The sequence below is a fragment of the Nansenia antarctica genome (assembly GCF_963989245.1).
Source record: "Nansenia antarctica genome assembly, chromosome: 6".
Classification (NCBI taxonomy): Eukaryota; Metazoa; Chordata; class Actinopteri; order Argentiniformes; family Microstomatidae; genus Nansenia; species Nansenia antarctica.
The window spans coordinates 14048867-14064071 of NC_137676.1; the positions used below are offsets into that span (position 1 = coordinate 14048867).

The 15205-nt window shown below is 45.4% G+C and overlaps 1 protein-coding gene across 1 annotated transcript in view; it reads left to right on the forward strand.

Annotated features, from left to right (window-relative positions):
• Window positions 1-15205, forward strand: part of dnah12 (dynein, axonemal, heavy chain 12) — a gene marked incomplete at its 5' end in the record, with an annotated part of 33851 nt that overhangs the window by 14212 nt on the left and 4434 nt on the right. Inside the window, 25 exons of the mRNA XM_080534220.1 lie at window positions 96-351; window positions 649-948; window positions 1100-1278; window positions 1385-1577; window positions 1698-1859; window positions 2054-2248; window positions 2589-2722; window positions 2806-2968; window positions 3222-3302; window positions 3429-3605; window positions 3945-4076; window positions 4182-4271; window positions 4393-4533; window positions 10144-10385; window positions 10657-10804; window positions 11228-11373; window positions 11771-11985; window positions 12413-12605; window positions 12955-13147; window positions 13344-13516; window positions 13681-13824; window positions 13993-14151; window positions 14350-14494; window positions 14628-14778; window positions 14928-15181. Coding sequence (XP_080390346.1) covers window positions 96-351; window positions 649-948; window positions 1100-1278; window positions 1385-1577; window positions 1698-1859; window positions 2054-2248; window positions 2589-2722; window positions 2806-2968; window positions 3222-3302; window positions 3429-3605; window positions 3945-4076; window positions 4182-4271; window positions 4393-4533; window positions 10144-10385; window positions 10657-10804; window positions 11228-11373; window positions 11771-11985; window positions 12413-12605; window positions 12955-13147; window positions 13344-13516; window positions 13681-13824; window positions 13993-14151; window positions 14350-14494; window positions 14628-14778; window positions 14928-15181 — 4366 coding nt within the window. The remainder of the gene's footprint in view (window positions 1-95; window positions 352-648; window positions 949-1099; window positions 1279-1384; window positions 1578-1697; window positions 1860-2053; window positions 2249-2588; window positions 2723-2805; window positions 2969-3221; window positions 3303-3428; window positions 3606-3944; window positions 4077-4181; window positions 4272-4392; window positions 4534-10143; window positions 10386-10656; window positions 10805-11227; window positions 11374-11770; window positions 11986-12412; window positions 12606-12954; window positions 13148-13343; window positions 13517-13680; window positions 13825-13992; window positions 14152-14349; window positions 14495-14627; window positions 14779-14927; window positions 15182-15205) is intronic.

Consider the following 15205-nt stretch of genomic DNA (forward strand, 5'->3'; position numbering starts at 1 on the left):
GTATAAATCCAAAATTGTAGATGCCCTTTAGTTTACCATTGAAATTCTGTTAATTACTGTTTGTTTTTTTGTGATGTGTTTTGTTTTGTCTGCAGGTATGACATAAAAGACACCTCTAAGATCACCCTGGTGGACCTGCAGCTTATCTCCGCCATGGGGCCCCCTGGTGGCGGGAGGAATGCGGTGACGCCTCGCTTCCTGCGTCACTTCAACATCTGCAGCATCAACGCCTTCAGCGACGACACCATGGTGCGCATCTTCTCCAACGTGGTCGCCTTCTACCTCAAAAACAACGACTTCCCTCCCGAATACTTCACCGTGGGGAACCAGATAGTGGCTGCCACCATGGAGGTGAGTCCTGTAGACGTTCAATAAAGTTGTTGTTCAGTCCACCGAATTTTAATATGATGTACTGTATAACATGTACTGTTTTATTATGTTGTAATTTTGTATGTGTATGAAATATTATTGTTAAGTATAACTGTGTGTATGTAGGGCTCGCTTGAGACCTTGGTCTCAATGGCACTCCCTGCTATAATAAAGTTTAAATATAATAAAAAAAAATAAAAAATGTTAAACTCTCAACCAACATTTTTTCGTCTCAGTTCTCCTCTCTTACCTCAAATGTTTTTTGACATCCCTAAAAAGGTGTACAAGAAAGCCATGGACAACCTTCTCCCGACCCCGGCAAAGTCCCACTACACCTTCAACCTGCGGGACTTCTCCCGCGTGGTGCAGGGCTGTCTGCTGCTGAAGAAGGACTCCCTGGAGAACAAGCGCACCATGATCCGCCTCTTTGTGCACGAGGTGTTCCGCGTCTACTACGACAGGCTGGTGGACGACCAGGACCGGGCCTGGCTCTACCAACTCATGAACAACATCGTCAAAGACCACTTCAAGGAGAGCTTCGACCAGTCATTTGAACACCTGAAGCATGGAAACAGAGCTGTAAGAACAGCGGTTGTTTTTAGTGGTTGTTATACATATTTAAGCTTTTGATGAGATTCACTTGTGAATATCTGCGATACTTGAATGTTTTTTTTATGTAGTTTTGAAAGTAAATCATGGAAATAATTTTTTTTCTCCTCTGCTTGTCCAGTTGTGTGAGGAGGACATGCGTAACCTGCTGTTTGGGGACTACATGAACCCTGACCTGGAAGTCAATGACCGTCTGTATGCTGAAATTCCCTCCATGGAGAGCTTCGGCCAGGTGGTGGAGCTCTGTCTGGACGAGTACAACCAGATAAACAAGAACCGCATGAACCTCGTCATCTTCCAGTAAAACCGTCTCTTGATTTTCTATGAATTCCCTGGAATGGGGATCTCTATGGCCCTTTATCTGCTGAGAACATTGTCAAATAGTTTCATTTCTGTTGGGTTTCAGATACGTTCTGGAGCACCTGTCCCGTATCAGTCGTGTGCTGAAGCAGCCGGGGGGCAATGCCCTGCTGGTCGGGGTCGGGGGCAGCGGACGCCAGTCCATCACCCGCCTGGCCACCTCAATGGCCAAGATGACCCTGTTCCAGCCAGAGATCTCCAAGAGCTATGGTATGAACGAGTGGAGGGACGACCTCAAGGTGAGGATCTGGATTATTTTATAAGATTTGTTATGAAGCTTTGTTATGAAGTGTTCTGTATCACAGAAGTGAAGTCCGAAGTTTCCATTTCTTGACTGTATGCTTTGACCTGTGCTGCAGCTCCTGTTGAAAAGTGCAGGGGTGAAAGGTCAGAAGACAGTGTTCCTGCTCACTGATGCTCAGATCAAGGAAGAGGCTTTCTTAGAAGATGTGGACAGCGTCCTGAACACAGGAGAGGTTCCCAACCTCTTCGCCGTGGACGAGAAGCAGGAAATTATGGAGGTACAGTAGGCCTCTGCCCATCCCTTTGGTACCCACTAAAATGATCAGAACAATTGTTATGAATATTGATGTGAACAATGGCAATGGGCGATTAACCTTTCCTCTCTTTCTCTCTCTCACACACACACACACACACACTCACTTCTCTTTCTCTCCCTCCCTTCCTCTCTCCCTCCCTCCCTCATCCTCACCAGGCGGTTCGGCCTATTGCCCAGGCTGGTAATAAGAGCGTGGAGTTCAGCCCTCTGGCCCTGTTTGCCTACTTTGTGACGCGCTGCAGAGAGAACCTGCACATCGTGGTGGCCTTCAGTCCCATAGGGGAGGCCTTCCGCAACCGGCTACGCCAGTTCCCCTCCCTCATCAACTGCTGCACCATCGACTGGTTCCAGGTACAGAGCCACAGAGAGAAGAAGAGTAGTGATCATAGTGAATTTAGTTTTATTCATTAGTTAAAGTTAGGGCTGCCAAAGTTAACATGTTAATTCCTTTGATTAGAAACAATTCCAATTCCATTTAAATGAAAGCATCCTTAAATTGGGCTAAAATGTAGATTAATTGGTGATTAATTTCAGCAAAACATGATATTAATAACTCACAACCTTTACTAAAATGATAATACAGAAGAATATGTACGTAGATAGATTGATTTGGAATCTGATGACAGACTGTTTTTTTCTACTAATTACTCCCTTCCTAATCCTTTCCACATTGCCAATCTATACCTCCCAGCCCTGGCCAGAGGAGGCACTGGAGCGAGTGGCCAACAAGTTCCTGGAAACGCTGGAGATGAGTGACCATGAGAGGTTGGAGGTCATGTGCATCTGCAAGACCTTTCACACCTCCGCCATCCAGCTGTCACACAAGTATGTCAACTACAGCAGGAGATTTCACTCTTTTTGATATCACACCCCATATTTCACCTCCGAAAATGTCATTGTGTCACTAGGTTCCTGTCTCAGCTGGGTCGCCATAACTACGTGACGCCCACCTCCTACCTGGAGCTCATCGCTGCGTTCCGTCAGCTCCTCTCCCAGAACCGGGACACGGTCATGAAGGCCAAGAAGAGGTACACCAATGGCCTGGACAAACTGGCCTTCGCCGAGTCTCAGGTACACGGAAATGCTTGCTTGCACACGTTCTCGTCAGTCAGGAGGACTCTACTGTGCCTGTTCGGGACATCTAAGGAGTCGGGAGGGATTCTTTAGCAGAGATGCATAGCCTTTTATCACCTGGATGTGAACACAGCAGCCTAGAGATAGAGTACGAGTTCTCTTCAGTTAATCTGTGAGTGCTCTGGCCCCACTGTACATCCCTGGGCTGGGCCTGTCACAGTCGTTCATGATTGTCGTCCTCCCTCGGTAGGTGAGCGAGATGCAGCAGGAGCTGGTGGACCTGCAGCCTAAGCTGGAGCAGGCGAAGATAGACAACACCAAGATGATGAAGGTGAGAAACAAACCTCCGCCACACTTTATTGTATTTGCCCTACCTGAGGGACAGGTGTAAATGCTATCTTTTACGAAGGCGGTATATCAGTACCAATCGTCACGTGCGTTTGCTGCCCCCCGACAGGTGATTGAGGTGGAGTCGGTGCAGGTGGAGGCCAAGAGCAAGGTGGTGCGTGTCGACGAGGAGGCGGCCACTATAAAGGCTAATGAGTCCCAGGCACTGAAGGACGAGTGTGAGAGTGAACTGGCAGAGGCCATACCTGCCCTGGAGATGGCCCTCTCTGCCCTCGACACCCTGAAGGTGGGGCACGCCTGCATCTTCTCACTGTTACAAGCTCATACAGTATCTCATTCCACCTATTTACACCTACCCCTTCATACCAGCCAAAGTTAGGGTCACACCTGCATCTTTTCTCTTCTTTCGTTACAACCTCATGCGGTATCTCAAGACAACGACTCATGAGGTTAGGGTCTTTAGAGGGTCACCGTTCCACGCTCTCTTTCACTAGGTAGCGACAGAACATGGAGGTCTTCTTGATACTGGGCCAAAATACACGTCGAAATGCCAAAATACACGTTGACGTCTTTATTTGTTCAGTCTTCTTCCATAGATAAATGAATATGCTTTCCGCCCTTTCAGCCCGCTGACGTGACCATTGTGAAGTCAATGAAGAGCCCTCCAATGGGGGTGAAGCTGGTCATGGCGGCCGTGTGCGTGATGAAGGAGATGAAACCAGATAAGATCGCCGACCCGGCCGGGACTGGACAGAAGGTTAGGGAACCTCTCAGTCTGTGAAAAGAAAAGTCAGTGATGATACAATGTTTTTGGTACCAATTCATACATCGACATCATGTTTGCTTTGTCACCTTTGAATAGATTTTTGACTATTGGGGCCCGAGTAAGAAGCTTCTTGGAGACATGAATTTCCTACGAGACCTACGGGAGTATGACAAGGACAACATTCCTGTAAGTCATGATGACATCTTCAATATATCTTTTCATTGTATGCAAAGATTAATGTAGATATTTTCTTTTTAAAAAGATTTTCTTTTGCTTTTCAATAATTATACTTTTGTCTATGCACTAGGTCGCCGTGATGCTTAAGATCCGCAGTGAGTACATGACCAACCCTGACTTTGACCCCACCAAAGTGTCCAAGGCCTCCTCGGCAGCCGAGGGCCTGTGTCGGTGGATCACTGCCATGGAGGTCTATGACAGAGTGGCCAAGGTACCAGAGTCTTCCCATTGTTCTCAATACTGCTCTTCTCTCCATTTGGTCTTTAACTGTCTCTTACTGTTCCAATCTTTTTCTCTCACTCTCCAACCGTTTTACTATTACATTTCTTCTGTCTCTCTCTCCCTCTTATTTAATGCCCTCCCTACATTTGTCCCTTGTTCAGGTTGTGGGCTTTTTTGTAACGGGTAGTTCAGGGTGGACCCAAAAGCAGAGAGGAGACAGGAGTCCCAGAATTGCCGAAATTAAACTGAACTTTACTAGAATAGTCGCAGGGAAACACCGGTACTGTACATCCATGGAACAATAGCTTACGACTGAACACCAGGGGCCTCATTCATAAATAAGTACTTGAACGTCATCTTTGACTTTGACGTAAGCACATTTTTCTAAACCGTCGTAAGCATTATTTATAAAACGAGCTGAGATGATTTAAAGTTGCGTACGTGCTTCCTTCTATAAATACCAAACATACTTGGAAATGAACGCAGGTGAATGTGGTTTGTATTAACGCCCTGTGATAGCGGCTCAATTATAGCGGCTGAATGAAGCCAAGTGCTATAATATAATATAATACAGACAGTACATAATATACATAATATATATAATATATAATAATATAATTATTATATATTATGTACTGTCTGTATTATATTATATTATAGCACTTGGCTTCATTCAGCCGCTATTTGAGCCGCTATCACAGGGCGTTAATACTATATTATAGGGTAGGCATGCGTCTGGAAGCGGGAGAGGGCAGTAATACCACGTTCATTGATAAAATGACATAAGGGATGGAAAGGGGAGATGGCAGTTTTAGACGGGGGATGATTTGGACTGTTTTTATTTCAGGGAGGGGTGCCATTCCCCCTCATCCCGACTCAACTCGAAATCCAGTATCATTTAGCGCATGGCCGGGCAAGGTCCGTTCTGGAGCGCGTATATATAGGCATGTTGAAGAGAGATAGACAGCTCCGGAGGGATATAAAGAAAGACTGAAATACAATCATAAACATTAGTTCCCTTTCAATCTTGAATTAAACTCATTTTCTCGGCTGATAACAACATCGTTAATTTTATTACGAGCCACTTGCATGAATTACAGTAGGCAGTGCGGCTCACATGCCTGTAATAACTCCGCATAACCAGTAGGTAATGTGCGTAAGCAAGTTGAATACTCGACGTCGAGCTACGATCGTTTCCACGATGAAATTGACTCACGTTGAAATTTTATAAATCACTACGTTGACGTGGTTTTCTACGTACGACACGGGTAAGATCAAAATCTTGATCTAAGCACGTTCTATGAATGAGGCCCCAGGAGTATGGGGGCCTTAGGGATATTTTTGTGCAAATTTGTGGAAAAGCACCAAATTTGGCCCAGATGTAGCTCAGAGTATGCTCTAATGATTTAGCCAGGGCGCCCGAGCCAACGACCACCGGGGTCGCCATGGCAGCCAAATCAATATGGCCGCCCTCTGAAAAAGGTTTCGGCTATAACTTTTGAACCAAATGAACTAGAAATGCAAGCCTGGTGTCTATATTATGTTTTTTGACTATTAGAAACACATTAGAATGCTTATATTCATGATTGGGTGTGTCTGGACCCCTAATTTGCATAATGCATTTTTTTTGTTTTGTTTGGCTTCTGGGTCAGGTCGATTGGCAAATGTCAATTTCCTTGCTGTGACGTATTGCGTCGGTCTTGCAGGTGTGATGGGTGCCGCCAAATGCATTGTACTTCTGACATTGACATTCTCGGTTGCAGGTTGGCATCTTCTGTATTAGCTGCACAGGGTTTGAGGAACTCTGGACCATGGAGGACGATATAATTGAACACTCGTAAGGGTTCAGCAACAGATGTTGTGAGACAGTTGGTCAGGAAGGAGCCGTCAAATGTGTGGCCTCATTGTAAGCAGTACTTGTGTAAAACCAAGGCAGCCCTCATCAACAGAATTGCCTCATCCTGAACCAATTGTTCCTCTTAGCCACTTGTTCCTTGTTTGCGATGTAGGTTTCCCTCCCCTTCTGGTGTTCACTCTATTCAGGCAGATAGCTGAGGAGATATTGCTTGAAACACCTGCGTTCTTTCATAAGGTTCCTGTAGAGTTGCCGTAATAGGAGATTGTGAAGGAGGATCTGAAACCTCAACCAGGGCAACAATTTGTGCAATAGTTAGATGTTCAAAGGTTGTCCCCCACTCACTGGTAGATGCTTCCCCTTCTGACACCCTGGCCTGGCAGTGTCATGAGATGCTTGCCGTTTTGCTGCATATCGCAACATGAGATAACATTTGGCATGTAGTACACACCTGCTGCGTGCACATCTGAAGCTTGTGTAACTAATCTACCAAGAAGCTAAAAATGTTTACAGGATTCTGCCCAGCTTTTCAGATTGGAATCAACATTATCTGTTACTGCCTTGTGAAGGTCATCCATATCTCCCCCTCACATATGACACAATAAATGCCACAGGCTTTGGGTTGACATGATCGAAGCTTTTTAGGACTCACTACTAAGGAGGAGCCAACGTCATACTTTGGAGCCCTTTTGACACGACAACTACTACAGTAGCTTCTACAGCGTTTGTGATACATAGCATTATGTGTTTTAAGCGTTGCTGCAATACCTGAACCGTCATTCAACTGATCAATTGTAACATTAACAGAAGAAGGAAGAACATTAGCAATAGCTAAGAATTTTTTTTCCCCCTTTCTAGTGATACAAGTCGTTGTATCTTGGGTCTTTGCAATAGTTCATCAGCATCTCATTGGCAGAGACAGCATAGGTCCCAATTAATGGTGCCGCTACTAGAGGTAGAGGTAGAGGCCATATTGTGATGACATAATACATGACTTACGTGAGATTGAGGAAATTGTAGCCTACATGTTGTCGTTGCAGGAAATAGTAGTTGTAGACAGAAGTAAAACAAGACAATACCTTATTTTCAGCATGTCTCCTATCAATTGAAATGATAAGAATGCATATATGACAATGGGCTGTGTTCGTGTAAACAGAAGAAGGCATCAGTCATTGTTATCTTGATAGCCAGCTACTGTAGAATATTACAGGCTGGCTCCACTACCAGCGTTGCGTCACCTCGCCATCGGCGTTGCATTAACTTGACATTGTACCTGCTCCACCGTCATTTGTCGCATATAAAAATATAGATTTTTCCACCTCAAGTATCAGCCGTTCGTCATCCATTTCTGCAACAAGCTTCAAGCACCTGTGGTGATTCACAATTCGCAATAGCTGCGACCAGGCACAAGCTATAGAGTAGTTGGCTACGTGCATTCTCAATCTGGTATCTTCTCTATTAGTGGATTAACCGCTGTGGTGATTTAACTGATGATAAAAAGACATCAAGTAGACTACAAACAGAGCAAAACAAGAAAACAACACCAGAAAACAACCAATATACAATTATAACCAACAGCCAATATACAATTGTAAATATACTGTAGCGAACGGGAACTTGGTAGTGTAACTCGCCCCATGCGGGAATCGAACCCCGATCTCCCGCATAATCGCCAGCCGCGCTAACCACAACACCAAGGGCCCTATTATGCACTTCTTAACTTGCCGTCTTAAGTCTTAATTAAGACCTACCGCCACCCTTATTATGCGCTTCATACGCGCTACTGCTATTATGCAGGTGTCGCTAGGCGCCCACACATAAGACGTAAGACTCCCGTGCATATATTACTCATTGTGGGAGTGTTCATATGTTAATGAAGTGCGCTAGGCGCCCCTGCTATTATGCGATCTGACTTTGCGCCTAGCGCTAAGAAGTGGTTTGAAAAGTTCTTAGGCGCTAGACTTCATGCACGTTTTGAAACACGAGCGCGCCTCCGCGATTTCCCCCATGCGGGAATCGAACCCCGATCTCCCGCATCACCGACGGCCGCGCTAACCACAACACCAACAGAGTTAACTCCCTTGGAGGAGCTGTTAACGGGGCCTCATACAGGATCGTTACAATACGTTTGCGTTCGCCATCATAAATCAAACTTTGCCGAATGTTTACTTTGGACGCAGCCATCGGCCGCAACGCAACGCGGCCGCAACGTAGGCAGTGGAGCACCTTTCATTGATTACAAAAGCAACGTTCCCTGGCTGACAGCAATTCCGGACGCAACGCAACGCTGACGCAACGCTCGATGGCCATAGTGGAGCCTGGGCGTTAGCTAGCCAGCTAACTAGCTAGCTAATGTTGTGAGGTGCAGAGAGCGGGATCCTGGAATATTATGAAAATGACTGATGATGAATGATGAATTATAATAACTTACGTGAGGAAGAAAATAGTAGTTGTACACATTACTGTCCATCTTTATGACTTGCACACAAGCATGAAGTCACACTACTGTAAAACAGCTTTTTAAAATTCAAATTCAAATTGTAACTGTCTGTAAGTTCACGAGGTCTGGCCCTCCCACATGCTCCCCAACATTCAAAATGGGTCAATATTGGATTAAAAAAATTGTTTAAGTTATGGTAAAACTCATTTTCGGGGAGCCGCCATCTTGGAAATATGCAAATTAGGGGTCCAGACACACCCAATTATAAATATAAGCATTCCAATGTATTTCTAATGGCCAAGAAACATAAATAAGACACCAAGTTTTTATTTGAAGCTAATTTGGTTCAAAAGTTATAGCCAAAACCTTTTTCGGAGGGCGGCGATATTGATTTGGCCGCCATGGCGACCCCAGTGGTCGCTGGCTCGGGCGCCCTGGCTAAATCATTAGAGCATACTCTGAGCTACATCCGGGCCAAATTCTGTGCTTTTGCACAAATTTGCACGAACATACCGGTAGCCTCATATAGCCCTTAAGGCCCCCAACTAGTAGCAAACGCCAGGCTTATAAGCTGGCCAAATGACTAGGCACAGGTTATGTCAATTAACTAAAAGACATGAAACAAGAAAAACAATAAGCCGTCTCTGGCGGCCAATGGGGAAGCAGCAGGATGAGGAGGACTCCTCACACTGTCTCTAACTCTTCACATTTTTTCTCTCACTCTTCAGATTCAGATTCAGATAACGTTTATTGCCATTATGCTTTACACATATAGCCTTTGCTTTGGCATTACAGAAGGTGCATTTATGCTTTTTTCACATATATATGAACAAAACAAGTACAATACAAATGCAAAAACAGGACAACACAGGACAGACAGTGCATGGATAGTGCTGTATATAAAGTGCAGTGTTATTCAAGGTCTAGTGCATGTTCAGTCCTGGGCAGACTTGGAGGCGGGGGGGAGGGGGAAGCCAGAGTCATTTAGCAGCCTGGCGGCTGAGGGGAAGAAACTGAGCCTGTGGCGGGCCTTCAGTGCCTTAGGCAGCCGCAACCTTCTTCCAGAGGGAAGCAGGGTGAGGAGGCCTCGGCCGGGGTGGAAGGGGTCGGCCATGATCTTTCTTGCCCTCCTCAGAGCCCTGGTGTCATGCAAGGAGTTGAGGGAGGGCAAGGGACAGCCGATCACCCTCTCTGCTGAACGTATCACCCGCTGCAACTTGGCCTTCAACCGTTTAACTTTTACGTTCCTACTGTGTGTCTCTCTCTCCCTCTTATTTAATGCCTTCCCTCCATCCCTCGTTCAGGTTGTGGGCCCAAAGAAGATCAACCTGGCTGAGGCCCAGCAGTCTCTGGCCGCCACCATGGAACTGCTCAACGAGAAGAGGGCAGAGCTGAAGGAGGTGGAGGACCGCCTGGCAGCGCTACAGAAGACCTTTAAGGAAAAGACGGAAGAGAAGGCCCAGCTGGAGTTCCAGGTCGACCTGTGCGCCCGCAAGCTGGAGAGGGCAGAGAAACTAATTGGAGGCCTGGGAGGAGAGAAGACCAGGTGCTGTGATGATGGAGATAATTTTTGTATCAATATTATATTATATTAATATTATTATATCAATATTATATTATATTAATATTATTATATCAATATTATATTATATTATATTAATCATGTTATATATTTGGCAGGGGATTAGCTTTTAGTTTTATTTGTGTGTGTGTGAGTGTGTGTATTATATTTTATGTTTTCCGGACTGCTAAAACAACGACAACAGTAATTGTTATGGTACGGTTGAGTGTACTGAGAGTCTGCTCTCCCTCCATAGGTGGTCTAAGGCCGCGGACGACCTGCAGAACACCTACGACAACCTGACCGGGGACGTGCTCATCTCCGCTGGCGTCATCGCCTACCTGGGAGCTTTCACTGCTGGCTTCAGACAGAACTGCACTAAGCAGTGGACCAAACTCTGCAAGGTGAAGCACCTCCATCTTGTTCAGACATATAATAATATAATATACTACTACTACTACTACTACTACTACTACTACTACTACTACTACTACTACTACTACTACTAATAATAATAATAATAATAATACACTTTATTTAATACACTTTAAACAATGTTACAATGTGCTTTACAAATAGATGAAACAGATATGCAAATAAAACCAACAGACACATTACAAATAATAAGAGTAACATCAAAAACGAAAATAATAGTCATGATATCAGAATGTATTTTATTACATCCAATGTACAACTACACAAGAGTAAAAATATCCCAGAGGCCTTCTGTCTGTCATAGTGACACCGGTATCCACATCTGGCTCAGCACATTACAGGACACCTCCTTAGAGTTGACAAAAATCTCTGTTTTCCATAACCCCCCCCAGTCTAAGGACATTCCGTCGTCTGACGATTTCTCCCTGAGCAAGACCCTCGGAGACGCCATTAAGATCCGGGCCTGGAACATCGCGGGGCTGCCCACGGACAGCTTCTCCATAGACAACGGTGTCATCGTCAGCAACTCACGAAGATGGTGAGTTCCCTTCAGCCGTCACAGTTAACACGTCATTTGTTTAAGGTGTATATCTAAATGTATATCTATATGGTTCTGTAACTGAGACATATACATGTATGGTTACATCTAAATGTATATCTATATCATGGTTCTGTAACTGAGACATATACATGTATGGTTACCATCAGGACTGTGGATTGTAAAACTAACATTGTACATTGTAAAATAAATTAAGGGGACTATGAATGACTAAGAATGGCAGTATGCACACACTCTATTCATGACCAGCACTGCTGACACTCCCACTCATCTCTCTCTCTCTCTCTCTCTCTCTCTCTCTCTCTCTCTCTCTCTCTCTCTCTCTCTCTCTCTCTCTCTCTCTCTCTCTCTCTCTCTCTCTCTCTCTCCTCTGTAGGCCCCTGATGATTGACCCTCAGGGCCAGGCCAATAAGTGGGTGAAGAACTCAGAGAAGGACAACAACCTGAGTGTGATCAAGCTGACGGATGGGGACTTCATGAGAACCTTGGAGAACTGTATCCAGTTTGGGACCCCTCTGCTGCTGGAGAACGTAGGGGAGGAACTGGATCCATCACTGGAGCCGCTGCTGCTCAAACAGACCTTCAAACAAGGTGCGGGAGAGGGGGACATACTGACGTACTAAAGATCAAACACAGCATCTGTATTTGTTTACTGTGGTGTCATATGAGTATTAACTGACTACACAGCATGGTGATAAGAGCTGTGGGAAAAGAACAGAAAGAATTGTCAGCATTTGAACACAACATGAACATTTGTCATATTTAGCAAGCATTTGAACACAACATGAACATTTGTCATATTTAGCAAGCATTTGAACACAACATGAACATTTGTCATATTTAGCAAGGATCATACACAGTATTATCTACATTATATACCTCATTGTTGTGGTACTGGCAACAATAAATCAAGAGGGAGCTCCCTCTTGATTAATTGTTGTCAGTACCTCAACGATGAGGTATATAATCTATGTTTACCCCTGAATGATTGTATCATTGTTTTGTTTATCTCACCCAGGGGGAATGGACTGCATCAGGCTAGGAGAGAGTGTGATTGAGTATTCGTGTGATTTCCGTTTCTACATCACCACTAAGCTGCGTAACCCCCACTACCTGCCAGAGTTGGCCACCAAGGTGTCCCTGCTCAACTTCATGATAACGCCAGAGGGCCTCGAGGACCAACTGCTTGGCATTGTGGTCGCAAAGGAGAGGTGGGGAAACGGGACACTCAATCACTCACTCACCCACTCACTCACTCACCCACTCACTCACTCACTCACTCACTCACTCACTCACTCACTCACTCACTCACCCACTCACTCACTCACCCAGTCACTCACTCACTCACTCACTCACTCACCCACTCACTCACTCACTCACCCACTCACTCACTCACTCACTCACTCACTCACCCACTCACTCACTTACTCACTCGCCCGCTCACTCGCTCAGTCACACTCACTCACTCAACTTTGACTTCTTTCAATGTAATTCCAGTCGATAACCATGTTTTATTATTATTGGTACTAACTCCCGTCATCGTCATGTCCCTGTTTCCAGGCCGGAGCTGGAGGAGGAGAGGAACGCCCTGATCTTGCAGTCTGCAGCCAATAAGAAGCAGCTGAAAGAGATTGAAGACAACATCCTGGAGACACTGTCTTCATCTGAGGGGAACATCCTGGAGGACGAGAGCGCCATCCAGGTCCTCGACTCAGCCAAGATCATGTCCAACGAGATCTCCAAGAAACAACAGGTCTGACTCTGGACACAACAGTGGAGGATACAGACGTCTTAAAGCATATTTAACCGATGGGATATGTCATTTCATAGACCGAATCATTACTCTGAAATCATGAGTACTTTTGCATAGAAAGACAGGGGACATAGGCTAGTGTTGGACTGAGATGAGCCTGGATCTATCCAATCTAACATCTTCCCCCTGTCCTCAGATTGCTGAGAAGACAGAGATCAAGATAGCCGAGTCGAGAGAGGGCTACCGGGCCATCGCCAAGCACTCCTCCATCCTGTTCTTCACCATCGCTGACCTGGCCAACATAGACCCCATGTACCAGTACTCTCTCAACTGGTTCGTCAACCTCTACATCAACTCCATCCAGGACAGGTGAGAAACAATGAGAAATTATTGACTTCTGGAATGCAACAACACAGCAAAGACTTGAGTCAGTATGATGTATAGATACAGTAGGTGTCAATAATAATTCTGCACTTTGGCACTAAGACTGAAGCTGATTCGTCCTAACTCATCAACCAACGTTTCTATTTCAGTAATAGAAAGTCCAAGATCTTAGAGAAGAGGCTCAAGTACCTGATCGATCACTTCACCTATAACCTGTACTGCAACGTGTGTCGCTCCCTGTTTGAGAAGGACAAACTCCTCTTCTCCTTCCTGCTGTGCTCCAACCTCCTGCTGTGAGTCTCCCACACACAGACCAGTTTTAGGATTGATCAGTGCAAAACAATTGTTGTAGAGATATTTATTGATTGATTGATTGATTGATGAATGCACATTGAATAACTAAGAGTCACTTATACTCAACTGTGGTTGTTTATGTCTTGTTGTTATTGTTTTCCCTTCAGAGCGAAGAAGGAGATTGAGTACTCTGACTTCATGTTCCTGCTGACTGGAGGGGTGGGTCTGCAGAACAGCATGCCCAACCCAGACCCCACCTGGCTGCAGGACAAGAGCTGGGATGAGATCTGCAGGGCTAGCGACCTCCCCAAGCTCCAGGGACTAAAGTATGATAGACAGACAACTGGTTTATTCATTGCAGAATTATAGCTCTCTTCGTGTGTTTCTCTAATAAACAGTTAAAATGTCTCCTTCATTCTGTTGAATGGTGAATGTAAAACTGTACATTATAGATATAGATAACTTGGGATATGGAGGTAATATGAATATTGTATAATTGGGTGATTGTGCTGTGATTCCCATAGGGAGAGTTTCACGAAGAGCTCAGAGGACTTCCTGGCCATCTACGACAGCAAGGAGCCCTATAACACACGTCTGCCCAGACCCTGGTGTGAACAACTCAACGACCTGCAGAAGATGATCATCTACCGCTGTCTCAGGCCAGACAAGGTCAGCAAGGAGAATGTGAATGTCCAAAGCAGTGCATTTCTCCTTTAGATATCCTTGTGTTCTTCCTTACACTGTACAGTAAACCAGCAATGAATGTTGATTACTCATGTTTACATACTACTTCATTTTCTAGATTGTGCCGGCCATCACTAACTATGTGACCGACAAACTGGGGAAGAAGTTTGTTGAGCCCCCGCCCTTTGACCTGAGTAAGAGCTACACGGACTCCAACTCCAGTCTCCCACTAGTGTTTGTGCTCTCTCCTGGCGCAGACCCCATGGCCAGTAAGTGACCTCAAGTAGTCAATATCAAAGACACGTTTGTTGTGTCACCAATATCTCTGGTTCCTGGGAATGATTCTGTAAAAAAAATGTCAAACAATTTTTCTGATACATCTACTGGCTGATACATTCTACTTCCCTCCCTCCTCCAGGCTTGCTGAAGTTTGCCAACGACAAGAACATGGGTGGCACTAAGTTCCAGTCCATCTCTCTGGGCCAGGGCCAGGGTCCCATCGCGGCCAAGATGATCCGCTCCGCCATGAGGGAGGGCACCTGGGTGTGTCTGCAGAACTGCCACCTGGCGGTGTCCTGGATGTCCACCCTGGAGAAGATCTGTGAGGACTTCAGCCCCGAGACCTGTCACCCAGAGTTCCGCCTTTGGCTCACCAGCTACCCCTCACCCAAGGTAGGGCACAAGCCTGGCCCTAGA